This window comes from Gambusia affinis, linkage group LG18, assembly GCF_019740435.1.
Source record: "Gambusia affinis linkage group LG18, SWU_Gaff_1.0, whole genome shotgun sequence".
Classification (NCBI taxonomy): domain Eukaryota; kingdom Metazoa; phylum Chordata; class Actinopteri; order Cyprinodontiformes; family Poeciliidae; genus Gambusia; species Gambusia affinis.
Genome location: NC_057885.1, coordinates 22,610,509 through 22,625,358, shown reverse-complemented (window position 1 = coordinate 22,625,358; position 14,850 = coordinate 22,610,509). Strand labels below are relative to the sequence as shown.

The 14,850-nt window shown below is 37.2% G+C and overlaps 3 protein-coding genes across 5 annotated transcripts in view; 2 read left to right on the top strand and 1 right to left on the bottom strand.

Moving 5' to 3' along the window:
• LOC122820963 (gastrula zinc finger protein XlCGF57.1-like) overlaps positions 1–14,850 on the bottom strand; it is a 247,297-nt gene that overhangs the window by 83,123 nt on the left and 149,324 nt on the right. The window lies entirely within an intron of this gene.
• The window catches only part of LOC122820952 (uncharacterized threonine-rich GPI-anchored glycoprotein PJ4664.02-like), a 191,856-nt gene that overhangs the window by 65,708 nt on the left and 111,298 nt on the right, over positions 1–14,850 (top strand). The window lies entirely within an intron of this gene.
• On the top strand, positions 2,640–8,728 carry LOC122821012. Its single transcript, XM_044098807.1, has 11 exons — positions 2,640–2,724; positions 2,995–3,141; positions 3,225–3,412; positions 3,648–3,788; positions 4,322–4,460; positions 5,229–5,406; positions 5,726–5,867; positions 6,637–6,774; positions 7,737–7,795; positions 7,891–7,967; positions 8,102–8,728. Exons 2-11 carry the CDS (start codon positions 3,025–3,027, stop codon positions 8,195–8,197), a joined length of 1,275 nt encoding a protein of 424 aa, XP_043954742.1. The 5' UTR covers positions 2,640–2,724; positions 2,995–3,024; the 3' UTR covers positions 8,198–8,728.

The window sequence follows — 14,850 nt, the reverse complement described above, 5'->3', positions numbered from 1 at the left end:
TTGGAGGGTGGACAGGTTGAAGCACAGACCTGAACATCCAGAAGAGATTAGTCACCAGTCGTAGGGATCTTTGAACCAGGGATTTCTTTATGAAAAATCTTGGAGGTGAAACAATAAAACTCATAAGGCACAAAGTAGTGATGGGTCCGGCAACGCCGATGCGTCGGCGCATGCGTCAAGCCCAGAGATCAAACACCGTATCGGTGCGCGTATTGCTTTCACCATGTCACGTGACCGATACAGGAACTGTTTCGAAATGACGCTGAGGCGCCAAACTGTGTTTATAAGGAAGCGAATCTGTCAGCGGGAAGCATTTGCCAAAATAATTCTCGATCTTTTACGGTACAGCGTCAACTTTGGAGCTTCATGGCAAACATAAGGTTTCGAAGTTTGGGACCATTTTGATTTTACATCAGAAAATAAGGCATCGGTTATCATTTCCTTGTTGTTTTATCCAGTTCTTTCCAGTTTCTACTTGATTTATCTGAATCCAAATTCAGCTGAAATTGACTTTTTTATTATGTTCTGCAGGTTAAGTGTTGCACATGTCTCTCCTTTTAAATCATACATTTCATAATTTTATTCTTAAATTACCCTCCAAAATTAAAAATCTTTAGACTGAAAAAATGAGATTAAAGACAACCCTGCTATAAATAGATGATTAAAAAACATTTCCAGCAAAACACATCCATAAAGATTTGCGTACAAAATAAATATAAAAGAAAAAAATTAATTTATATGAACAATATACAGTGTCACTAAAATCTGTTTTCTTTAAATGAATCCACCTCCTCAATGCTGAGGCATTATAGTCCTAGATACACCAGGATAAACTCTGATATACAGCCATTCTACAAATTACTCAGTTGCTTTTTATAAACTATTTTATAGAAATGTATTGTTTACTTTATTTTTTCTACACAGAAGAAGTTGTGTCAAAAAAACGGAATGGATTTGTGTGTGTGCGTGTGTGTGTGTGTGTGTGCGTGTGTGTGTGTGTGTGTGTGTGTGTGTGTGTGTGTGTGTGTGTGTGTGTGTGTGTGTGCGTGTGTGTGTGTGTGTGTGTGTGTGTGTGGGGACTGTCCACAAGCATCCTCATTCCAAACACTTTCACTTTCACTTTCATCACTCGGTCCATGTCCACATTATTTATTGACTATCAATATATTTTGAATTTCACTTAAGATATGACTTAATACAATATATAATATACAATAAAATACAATAACTTGAATCTTATTGTACAGACAAAGTCATCAAATCAGTCTAACTACGTTGCCTGCAGGGATTTTTTAATGACCAGCAGGTGTCAGTATTCAGTGACGCAGTATCGACATGGTATCAATACAGTTTTGCTTTGGGTCGAAACGACACGTGAGGCCTCATTTAACCATCACTAGTACAAAGGTAACAGCCGCTGAGAACCTGCAAGGAGAGCACAAGGGAGGCTTGAGTAAAACACTTAGAAAACTCAGAGAGAGCACACACTGAGGGGAACAGAGCACCATGAACGACAACAGGCTGGTGACAGGCTTCTCTTAAACACTGGCTGGTGACAGATAGGTTGCAGGTGTGACGACTCCTGAGACCTCTGGACAACACAGCTTCCTGGCTCCCTCTAGTGGATAACTAGAGACAAGAAAAGCAGCCCCACAGAAACCAAAACTCCAGCTTCCCAACAATATTTTAATGACTTAATATATTTATTTACTGAAAAATGTTACGTATAAGAACATAGAACAGTTAAAATTATTCCTCTTGTTGCCAAAATAATTTTTAGAATATATTTTAAATTTTTTTTAATGCAGTGTAGATTTTATATTAGTATTATAATTTGGGCATCCATAGTCATAATTGTTTAAAGTAGCAGATTTTTCAATAGAAAATAATGAAAATATGTTTACATTACTTCAGATAAAAACAGCTTCAGGGAATATTTGTAATATATTTTTAATGGAGAAACTGTTCTATATCAAGGCACTTTTTGTTGGTTGTCTGAAAATATTTTAGAAAATTTATGATTAAGTGTGAATTTTAAATGCATTTTTAAAAATGTGTTATAATACCACCAAAAGGCTAAATGCATTTAAATGGCAACATCTTTAAAGAGTAATTTAAGGAGTCGGCCTTCCTGCTGGGTGGGCCTTGCAACCCGTTGATAACTGACTGTTATCCTACTTTATATTTGTTGCAGAACATTTTTCCATCCTTCCATCTCAGACAGAAGAACTTCTGCTTTTTCTCCTGGCCTCCTTGTTGCTGCTCCTTGTTCATCTTCTACTGCATCAGTCCCTCTGTTTTTATCTCTTTTATCAACATCAGCTGATTCTGAGCTGCTGTGATACTTTTAAAAGTCATTTATCAAGAGAGACAACTGATCATTTATATGCTTATTTGTCATGAAGTGAACAAGGTGTGAATTGATTGTGATGTTTGTTGGCAGGAACGATCTCTTGTAGCAGTCTGTTTTACAGCAAATCTGACGAATCCTCTGACTGAAGAGAAAGTCTCGTGAAGAGGATGGGTAGGATTGTCCATAATCTTTTTGATTTTATAAAGAATCCTTCTTTGCATGATCATCTCCAGAGGTTCCTCAGTTGTCCCCAGAACAGAACCAGAACAGAACCAGCCTTCTTTATCAGGCGGTTGAGCCTTTTTAGGTCTCTGCCCCAACAGATGACGGCGTTCTCAACCACCAACTTATAGAAGATCTACAGCATCTTGGTGCAAACTTTGAAGGATCTTAGCTTCCTCAAGACGTCCAGTCTGGCTTGTGAAGCACTTTGTGATTTTACCTGTGAAAAGTGCAATACAAATAAAAATTTACTTTCTTTTTACTATCCTGACTTTGTCACGCAGCCGTCAGGTTGCTAACGGGTTTAACCACATGTTTAGCAACATTCCACCATCTGTCTGTCAAGACACATTAAAATGATGGAAAACAGAGGCGGAGAGGATGAATATAAGTGTTTCCTTGTCTCTGTCGTCTCCCAGCACTTATGAAGAGACGTTGACTCCTTCACCATGTTGCTCTCCTTGTTGCCGCTGCTGCTGCTGCTCAGCGCTTCACAAGCTTCTCATTTTCTGGGCACCATGATGACCTACTACCCCAAGGAAACTTTTGCAGATGGTTCAGTCTCAGTAAGACAAGATTCTTTGGCAAAATCTTTATTTGGATTTTAGGGTTTGATTGCACTTAAAATGTCTTTGCTTTAAATCCACAGGTGATCCTTCGCTATAAGTTGAATTATGTCTCATGCTCATATAGTGATACATGGCAATGTAGTGGCAACTGTGGAACACAAACCCAAACGCTTGCTTTGTCTGTGGTTGAGGAAGTGAGCAATGAATGGTGTCAGAGAGAAGGAGTGATAACTCGTCTGCTCCCCAACAACACTGGATTCCAGACTCTGTGAGTTGTCCTCTTTAAAAATGTCACTGAGAAGTAAACAAATCTAAAGATCTATTTTCACAACTTTATTCGTTCAGTAAAAAACACTTCCATTCAATATTAAAGAAAATATTTACAGATATGATCAGGAATCACAAATATGCAGAATGAAGCTTTTTCCCAGGTTTTGTTGGACTTTGTGGATCTGAATTAACTCTTGCAATGTCTAAAACCTGTTCAATAATGTCCACTGCAGGCTGGCTAATGGAAACTGGATCGATAACATACAAAATGGGATTGTATCCTGGAGAGCTCTGACTGCCGTTGAAATGAGGAACCGGTCGGACATCGGAAAACCCAACACATCCCCACAGACCTCCATCCTCCCTGCTTTAAGGTACGATGTTTGACATATGGATGCTTCTCTATACCTAGAAAAAAAACTTATGTTTGTACATAAATGATACAGGAACTTCTGAAAAGATCGGCAATGCATTTAATTTGGGGAAAATCTTTCTAATTTTTATTATATTTGGAAAGATTTTGCTTATGGGAAATAATTTACACCTTTCCTAATAACCAAAAGCCCTGATTGGGACTGAAGTGTTTTTAAATTTCTGACTACAGTTTTGCATAACTTCACTGGTATTTTTCAAAGTTTATCTTTGACAATTAGCACCATGGATCTTGGTTGGGTTCTTTGCCATCACCCTAATTTTCATGTTCCTCCCAGATCCTCTGATTTTAACTCTGCAAAACTGTTTCTGCAGTTTTATAGTAAAATCATCTTCAATAGATCTCATGCAGATCAGTCGGTAACTTGGTGTTACGTGTCTGGAGTCAAACTTTCAGTCTGCATGACAAAAACTCTGTTCACTGAGCCACAAATTAAGGTTTGTGATATTAATATGGAGGTTTCTTCTCTCCCAGAATTCCTTCAAACTGTGCCAAAAACATAAATTTATTGGCCTTTGACCCTGATGGAGACGAAGTGAGATGCAGATATGGAAACACATCAGCTTCAGAGTGCAACCCGTGTACACCACCGTCTGTCCTCAGCGTCTCATCAGTAAGTAACACGCTCACATTTATTGGTGATCCAAACAGTTGGAGAGAATTTTAACAATCTTTTAATAATTTTACACATTCATGGTCATTTTGTTTCTAAGATATTTGCAGTTTGAGTAAATATTTGATCAAACTTTATCACAGTTTTGAAAGCCATTTCTTCTGTGATGCATTAATAAGATCAGATTAGATGTTTCATTTGTTTGTTTGCTTTTGACATGTAGCTTTCCACTGGGAAACAGCAACATGTAATTTTTTTACTCCATTGCATTTTATTTTATTCTATGCAGAGTGAGAGCTCCTGTCTCAAAGAGATTGCCTGTATAGAATATTGAATAATTTATGTAAGTTTAAAGGTTTTAATTTTAAAGGCGATGATAATAATTTCACACTGAAGCAAAATGACCCCTGGAGACATTAGAGCAGATGGTCACATCTTTCTTGTTAAGAATTACTTAAAAAGTCACCCAAACCCACATATTTAATAAATACTAAATACAACATCCTGATTTCCACACAAACTGGATTTTCATAATGCACCCAACTCATTAGTTGTAGAGTTTTAATAGTGACCCATTTCACTGCTTCATTTGATAAATGAATAAAAACTGTGTATAAAATATCCTGGTTTGCAATCAGAGTTATACAAATATAGAAAACATAGGTGTGAGTGGGGAACTGTTTAACTATTAGAAATAGAAATAATTCTAACAGTTGTAAAATATGAAGGTTTTTCTCATGTTTTTGTCTCGTTTCTGTCTGGTTGTAGAGCTGTTCTCTGTCATTCAGCCCAACCTACAATAATAATGAGCTTCCATACGCCGTCCAGCTGGTGATCGAGGATTTTCCCAAACAAAACATAATTCTGACTCAAACTGACGGCTCACAGGTGGTGAAAACTACCAATGACCCCATCAGCAAGATTCCTCTACAGTTTGTTTTGAAAGGTACAAGCCCACACTGACGGCGTCTTGTTTTACGGCGATAAAATGCTGCTCTGGAGTTTAAAAAGTCAATTTATGATCCTCACTGACGTAAAGTTTTGATAAAATATCTTTGCACCTTGTGAGCGAGACATTTAGTGCAGGGAATTAAATATTCATACATTAAAACATGCAGGAAATAAAGCTGAACTGCAAAGTTGTAGATAAAAGTTGCAGATTGATTTTCTGAAGTGACATTTTAATTCCCTTCTAGAGAGAAAAATGTAATTTTTGTCAAACATTCTTGATATCTCAGCTCAGTTTCTTTCTTTTGTATCTTCAGTGGGTCCACCAGTACCGTCCTGTGTAGAAGGCGCCTATCTGCCCACATTTGTGTCTCCAACTCCAGAAAACAGAGCTCAGCTCTACACCCCCGCTGGTCAGGCTCTGGTCATCAACATCAGAGCTGAGGCGACTCAGTCTAAGTAAGGAAAATCAAAACACATTTCCAGAAATTCACTGATGGGCAAAGTGTGAGCTCTAGATGATCGATGAATAAACGTGGTTATCATGCGAGTATACTTTTAGACATTGTCTTGCTTAGACTTTGCAGGTCTTATCAATAACCCAAAAACTAAGCCCTTCTTTTGCTTTGCTAAACTTTATTCTGCCAAAACCCATATGAATGAAAGCATAAATACTAAAGTCTAGCTATAATCTGTAGTTGCTTTTAAGAACTTGACCTCCATTGGCTTCCTTCCAAACTCCCAGCCTGCAGTTAATGAAACTTAAAAATCTTGACAAACTGGATACCAGCTTGGCAGGTTTTACCCAGAGTCAGGAATTTGCTTCTACATATTCTGTCACATATCTCCACAACAGAAGCAGGAAGTTCACTAAAACAAAAGAAATGCATGTGACAATCCCTCTCGTGTTAAGTATGAGAAAACTACAGTCAAGAAAATTCATCTGGGGCGTGCTCCGGTGGCGTAGAGGGTAGCGCGCCCCACGTTTGGAGGCCTTCAGTCCTCGACGCGGCCGTCGCGGGTTCGATTCCCGCATGCAACATTTGCCGCATGTCTTCCCCTCTCTCCTTCCCCCTTTCCTGTCAGCCCACTGTTGTATAAGGGACACTAGAGCCCACAAAAAGACCCCCTGGTGGGGAAAAAAAAAGAAAATTCATCTGACTCTCTAGATTATTTAGATTAAGACCTGGAGAAAAACCTAACCAATCTGTTTGTGTTCTGTTAAAAGCATCACCGGCCTCCTGTTCAGTGGACCTTACAACACGGTGAAGAGTTCATCCGGATCGGGAAGCTTCTCTCTGACCTGGACGCCGTCGGCCAGTGAAGATGGACAGAGTCACCCCATCTGTTTTGTTGTCCAGGCAAAGTCAGTGTCTTCTGATGACCAACTATGACTGCAATGTCATTAATATTTCAATTATATTACATTAGTGATGCCTGATGATTGAGTTTTGCAGCTGCTTTCAATTCTACCTAATAAGTCATTTTCTACAAATCATCATAAGTGGAAAAAATAATGACTACACTGTCATTAATATTTAAATTATATTATGTTAGTGATGTCTGATGGACAAACTTGCATTGGGAATATTTCCAAACCCAGCATGCCTCACTACAGGGCGAGGATGTAAGTAAGGTACAAACTAGATTAGCCTCATTGCTATGCTAGCATCCTGAATGAACATCAGAAAACATAGCTTCCTTTAAAGGAGCTTAAAACATTTTACTGATACAGAAAGCAGTTAACTTTGTGTCTTCTTCACTTAGTAACACCATCCACACTGAAGAGCATTGCTGATGAAGTAAAGCTGTATCATTTGGGTATAGAGTATTTAACTGGCTAGTTTAACTGGGCTGATCAGTGGGTTTCATTGTATCTTCACATTTACCAGAGCAATCGTCTTTCAATTCAAAGATCTTCCACTATGTAGATAATGTAGGTTTTAATTTATTTCAACTGACATGACATGTTATAAAATACCAACCAATACTCCTTAATACTTACTCCAAATGGTGTAGTTTGATTTACCACACCAAATGGTTTTGTAAACCAGTTGGTTTACCAATTGATGCCAGTCTAAATGAAGAAGGTCCATACAGTTACTTAACACTTTGTCATAATTAATATCAGCATTTATGACAAAAATGTGCTGTAACGATAAATACAACAAAAGGAATATTTGTGTTTTCTCATATGCTCTCATTGATAAACTTACTTTGTTTTTGGAATCACTGTTCAGCTTTATTTAAATTATTTAATATAATTTAAATAAAAGAGAAGTTTTATTTATCTAATAATAAAACTTCTGTTTTAAATTACTTCCACAGTTACACAAACACTTTTCTACACTCTGACCTTCGGTGTGTTATTGTGACGGTTGGAAACGGTGAGTCGATTTCTTTTTTATTCATCATGTTTTAAAGTGCGTCAGGAGTTTTCTTCATTCCTGAGGTTAATGTAAATCTGGCTTTCTGTTTACAGCACATATTATCGCTCTGAACATGATGATCTCCACCACGCTGTCAATGGAGGACGACTCTGACGCCATCTTAGCTCTGGTCAGTAAACCTCTTGACTACAAATGATAAGGAAGCAGTTTCAGCCAAACAGGTTGGGCTGATTATCCTGTAAAGTCTTAAATGTCTCAAGCAAGCAATCAGCCATCTTAACAACCTTTTCTTTTCTTCCACAGATTAAAAAGACACTGGTTAACGAAGGGCTGCCTTCAACCATAAGTCTCCGCCTCCTGAGCAGCGGTAAAGTGGTCGTCACAACACCGAGCCCCTAGAGGAACGTCACGAAGAACTAACCGATCTCTAAAGGGAAACGTAGATGTATATATATATATAGAAGTCATGAATATCTTTTTTGGGGGGTGATTTTTATCCAACACCATCAGTCAACCTTTAGAATTTCCTTTAATGCTGTTGTCATAGCAACCTTCCAGACCTCACTGGTCTTCTGGTTCTGGTTCTGCTCTGCATCCCGAGAACCAGAACCAAACTCTGAGAAGCAGCATTTTGCTGCAAATCTGGAACAAACTTAAAGAAAACTGCAAAACAGCCGAAACACTGAGTTCCTATAAATCAAGACACTGGTTAGCGTTGCTTTCAAACCATAAAAAAATGGAACATTGATCAACATATTTGATGTGTATTGATGATGCTGACGATCCACACGCAATCTCTGTTACTGGTTTTCACAATTGTTGACTGTATGGTGTGTTTATGCTTTTAAGTTTTCATGATGTAAAGCACTTAGTACTGCCTTGCTGCTGAAATGTGCTACACCAATAAACTTGATTGATTGATCGATCTGAGATACTCATCTCTTCAGAATACCTACTGAACTCAAAAACGGTTAATTACACGACCAAAACTACTTCTTGGTATTAAACTAATAATGGGTCATTATAAACTGAATATTGAACGCAGCCACACATTGATACACATTCTCTAAACTGAATTAATCGACTTAGATTGCACAAAATTTCATGAAAGTTTTTAAAAAATAACTTTTTTTTTTTACTTTTTTTTATCAATTCTGAAGCAGATGCTGTTTTTATTTGGTCCGAGCAGCAAAGCGCTGCAAAGGCCTATTGTTTTCATACTGTTTATTAATATTTTGTTTCCAGTTGAAGGACATTTAAGGTCCGAAATGTCACCAAGAACAAACACATAAAAACTTTATTCCTTTTTTCCAGTATTGCTTACAGAGTGGTAACTGGACATGGATGAGCTGGGAATTCGGTAAAACTGAAGATACTGTCCGACCTAATGTCTGCTGGGAGTGGCAGCTGAGCAGAAACACTAAAAAAAGCATGTCTTAATTTGCAAAACCCATTAAATCGTCTCAACTTCATTCTAAAGTTTACAGAAGAAGAAGTATTTTGTGGTTCTGATCTTGGGAAAAACCAGTGTCTCAAGTCAGTTACTCTGACTCACAAGAGACTCGAGGTTGGAATGTAAAACATTTCTGTAACCCAGCCCAAAAACAGGTGAATTTTTTTCAACCTGGGAATTCACAACCTGAATTCCCAGGTTGTGATGATGGCAAACAAAAGCTTCTGTCCTGAGGGCAAAAAGAAATTAGTCTGAAAGTTGATGGAAGAAGTCCAACAAAACAATCTGCAGAGAGAGACGCAATGCAAAAATATCCAGGTTTAAAGGTCTGAGTCCAAACAATGTCAGTTCCAGAGACAAAGTGAAAACAAGCAGGTAAAGTGAAGAGCTGTGGGAGCAACTGAAGTTGGGAGGAACATCAGGGTTAGTAACTTTCTGAACGTGTTTTCAGAACATTTTCTTTGTATGGTTTATTTGGGACATTTTTCTCCACTGTCAGTGCCTGAAGTCATTAGAAAGTAAATGTCTTTAACACAAAACTCCTATGCTTGTGTTGTCAGTGTAAATGCAGCCTGTAGTGATCCAATACATTTGAACTCGACAAGCTTTCTCCTGCAGTCTGATATCTTATTCCAGTTGGTTTCCTTGGAGAAGTGACATTCACAAATAAAGTTTGATTTACAAACAGGAGCAAAACATTTACAATTATTGTCCTCTTTAACAGCGATATGCTTCTGAATAGATTGCATCTCAGCAATACAATCCTTCCTGCAGCTTCTTCCAGTCATCAGTCTGTGTTGCACAGCAACAGAGTAAAGGTTACACCAACAGCTACGCTTAGTAGTTAACAGAAATAAAGGCTTTCAAACATCTATCTGTGTGAAATTGTTTTATTTTAACACCATTATAGATGTTTGTCAAAATTTCTTTATTTCTTCCTCAAATTTATTTTGAATAGCCAATAAATTGTTTCTCCAGCCGTTTATTGGTGTAATAAGTTCTGCTATGCTGCTCTTGACGGTTGGTGGTTACCGTAGCAACCAGTAACTGGCAGCTCCTCCCCCTTTTCTTTGTTGCCATCGGTAACTGTGATACACATTAGGCTCACTCTGTGTTTTCTTTACAAGTATTATATACTGACATATAATTTATACAAATTTAATCTCATACAGTGTGTCATCAGTAATTTTGCTGTGTTTTGTTTATGTTTTTAACTTAACATTATTAATTCTGTGCATTTTACATTTTAGTTATATTTAATTTTCCTGCTGCCAACCGTTCATTGGCTCATTTATTGTATTTTTTTTTGTGTGGTAGAGGGCTGATGCAGTCGGGAAACCTGAGTCACATGAAAATGTTATTTCCATGCCAGCAACTCTTTCCTGGATGAACAAATGAGCATTCACTGTGTCATCTAAAATTATTCAAACTCTTCTGAAGGGAAAAACTTGTTTGTCGGGACATTGATGAAATGAACTGAGATAATTTTTTTAAAGGCTTTCTTTTTTCATAAATCTTTATTTTTACAAAATCTATACAACAAATTACAAAAATGAGAATAGTGAATGAATGCATGTTGAGGCTTAACGCAGGAAAGAGAAACAAATATTACAAGCCGGAAAGGGAAAAATAAAACAAAGTGAAATAGTCTTTAAGCTTTCTGCATTGGTACGGCACTTAAAAGAAGACAAATATGAAAATACTTAGACAAAAAGAAGACACTGTGGTAGAGAAGATGAGGACGGTATTGGGTCGTCTCATTCTTCTTTGTTTCTTCTTGTTTGTCGCTCTTTGGTTGAGTATTGTTCACCATTAGTACGTTGTCTTAATTATATTTAATTGTGCAGAAGAGGACTTTTATTCTTGCTAAAGCAACTCAAGTCCACTTTTCTCCTCTACTATTTGTTATATTTTCCTTTAGTTTTGTATTTTATAAATAGCACTAAAATATTTTTTATTTATACAACACTTTTGTTGTGTGCATTTGACAATCGGATTTTGAAATTTTATAAAAATGTATACATAATTTTTCTATAAGAACAGACTACTTAATACAGACGATTCAAGTATTTTTGTGAACTGCACTCACAAAAAGCAATTAAAATCAAACTAAAGTGGTTTGTTCTTAGAGAAATGTACATTTTAAGAACCAAATAATTTGATCCTTAAGATTTGAAACCAGGATTTGAGCCACAATAATCCAATAATTCAAAAGAAACCTACAAGCGCTGACGGAAAATATTTTTAAAGTAAGTTTTACAGAATAGAACACAAACATAATGAGTCCTATATTTGGCCTACTGATGGTATTTGGCACTGACTGGAAGCTCAGTGGAATGACACTGACTGGAAGCTGTGCCAAATACGGGTGGAGTACATGGACTGCACTGTACTTCCATCTTCATTGCCAAGTGAAGCTGTTCTACTAAAGCTGACATTTTCAAAAGGTTTGCAGTGAAGTAATCTGACAGGAAACCAAACATGTTTGTGTCACTGAGACAGATTTCACAGCATGTAACCTAACCGAGCAAAGGAAAGAGGAAACCAGGGGGTTCAGGTACTTGGGGAAACATTTGGCACCTTGGAGCCATAAAAACTGGCAAATTTAAACACACATGCAAACAGAGAACATCAAAAATACAAATGTCTTGTTATGATGGAGTATTCACTGCCACTGTGTCATGAGAAATATCAGTTTTAAAAAGAAGAAAAGAAGGTGTCTGAGATGTTCATTAACGATGTTGGACCCTAGGGACAAGGGGAAATTGTTGTTTTGCAATACTTATTTACTTTGAATACTAAAACACTTTCTGATGCAAATAAGGGTTTTATACAGCTTTTACATGTATGTTAATATCTCATTTGTAAGATATTTGAAGTTTTATATTGTTTTCTTCTGGTGGGTCCAAAAATATACACCATAAACGTATGTGCAAAATGCCAGAGACAAAACGGGCTAAACATGGGCTTTCCATCCCTACTTAAACTTTAAAACATAAACATGGCTGAAACTTTCTGTAAAAGAAAAGAAAGAAAAAACACACCCAACTATTTGGACTGTTTTGAGTTATTTTCATTGGGTTATACTGCCATCTGATGGTTTTGGTTGTGTCTTTATTGAATTGTTAGTTTGAATGGTTAATAAAAGGGCCATCTTGATGTGCAGTCCCACCTCCCAAACAGAAATGTGCAACCATTGGATCAATTGTCAGTCAGTTTTCTGCTTCAGAGTCTACAAATATTCAATTTTGAGTTGACATGTTCAGTTACTGCTACTGTATACAAAATAAACCAGGTATTTGCTAATTTATCTGGTATTTGTTAATTTAATCCATTGGGTTCTCCAAGCAGAAAGTCTCTACTAGAAAGCATCCAAGTTGCATTTTAGTCAAATGCCTGAATAAACTTCTTGTAATAATCAATTAATCAATTCATCACATGATGAATAAAAGCAAATTCCTTTCCACTTGCATGATTTGTTGTTTTTCTCTTTTTTTATACCAAAAACTGCATAACAAAAGTCTCCAGTCTGGTGTTTTGGTCTCAACTAACCCTTTTTTTGAAGGGCAAGTTTGTTCAGAGACTTTATAAATTATTTTATTTGTTGTTTCTGCTGTTTTGTTTATTTATTTTGGAAATTGGATATTATGTTTTTCAGTTACAGTGTGAAATGTTGTGAAATCTATTTAAGAATGTGTCTTTTCATTATACCATCTATTTATCCAAAATCTGCCCCTTAAAAGACTTGATGCTGTTATTAGGCCAAGGGACATTTTATTGCTTGCATTAATTGGTGAACAATTTCTATCAGAGTATTCTGGCTTTACAGTCTTTGTTCACATTGAACAAAAAGAATAATAACCTTTCATTTTCATTGATTCAAATAACTATAACTCCATAATGCAGGTGAGAGATTCAAGAAAAACGAGAGACATAAAGTCACATTTCAGGATCAAGTTCATTCTCATGTTTAGCCACTAGGGGGCGACTGTAGTAAATTTTACTGCTCCACAATTATGTCTGATGGCAGTCCTCGTCTTATCAGCTCATCTTTGATCTGAATAAAAAAATACATTATATAAATTATAAGCCACACAGAACAAAACTAAAGTACATTTTCATGCTAAAATCTAATTTGAGTTTTGGGCTAAATGGGTTCTACACAATTTCTTAAGATAGAGTAATACTTTTACTATTCAATCCACAAAATGAAAACGAAACAGTTTATTGCAGAAACAGCTAAACCTGTTGGACTAGAATGAAACTGTTGTGATTGATTTTAAAGTGAAGGAGGTTACTGACCAGGTTTATGATGGTTCCAGATTCAGTCTTCATTGACTGTGTGGTGGAGATCGTCGCATTTAGAGCCAAAACATAATCTAGAAGCACAGAGAGTCAGCATTTCTATTCACCAGGATAATTAACCCAGGGGTGCAGCTGTAACAGGAGGGGAAACAGGAGCTGTAACTGTGGAGTTTATCATGTTCATGAAAGTAAAACAGAAAATGTCATGCATCCATGTAATATTTGAATAAGAACTATGAATAGTGGCTATTGTGTGCATCTTTTTTATACAATTTCAAAACACATTTTCATGCGTCCAAGGGACATAAATTTGAGAATAAAAGGCTTCAGGAAACAGTCTACATTTACCAGGTTTGGTGATGCTCTCTAAAGTCAACTTACATAGTCCTGGTTCAATCACTGACTGTAGGATGGAGAATGAAGGAGGTGCAGTTGTTGTGGTGGATTGATTGGTTGGTTGTAGTTGTGACCACAGGTGTAGTTGGCGAAGATGTTGTGGTTTGGCTGGTTGTAGTTAGGAGTGCTGCGACAGACTGGCGACCTGTCCAGGGTGTACCCCGCCTCTCGCCCGGGACGCAGCCGGAGAGGAACCAACAACCCTCCCGACCCCATTAGGGATGAAGGGTGTTCAGAAAATGGATGGATGGATGGATAGTTAGGAGTGTAGTTGGTGGAGCAGACTGGTAGTAGGTGTGAGGATAGTTATAGATGTAGTTGGTGGAGGTGTAGTTGTGGTGGGTTGGCTGGTAATAGCATGTAACGCTCTCTCTCTCTAAAAACAGACAAAACTAGATATTTTCTGCCATCTGATTATAACCTAATCAGCCCAGCCGATGAATCTGTCCTGCAGGAGTTCTAGGTTACAATAATATGAACATAATAAAAGATGTTTTCCTTTAATGCTGACTTACTCTCCATTGTTTACACCTAGATATGAAGGGTAGTAATTCCAAGTAAATCCTTTCTGACACCATTCACCTCTGATTTCATCAACTGCATAAACTGCATAAACTACAGTCTCCATAACAAACCCGAGAGTCGAACTCTTCACATGAGCTGAAGCTCGCCTTAAAGTCTATGACTGCCTGTGGATTCACAGTGAAGAGTTCATAAATACATCTTGTTTTTATTTTTTTTTTACCAGAATAAAATATGATATGGTATTAATAAGGAAGCTCAACTTACTGGATATCCACCTGGCGGATGGTTTCCAATGGAGTAGGTAAAGACTGTACCGTAATAAGCAGAGCTCTGCTGATTAACAGCAGCAGCAACACAGACAGCAACATGTTGA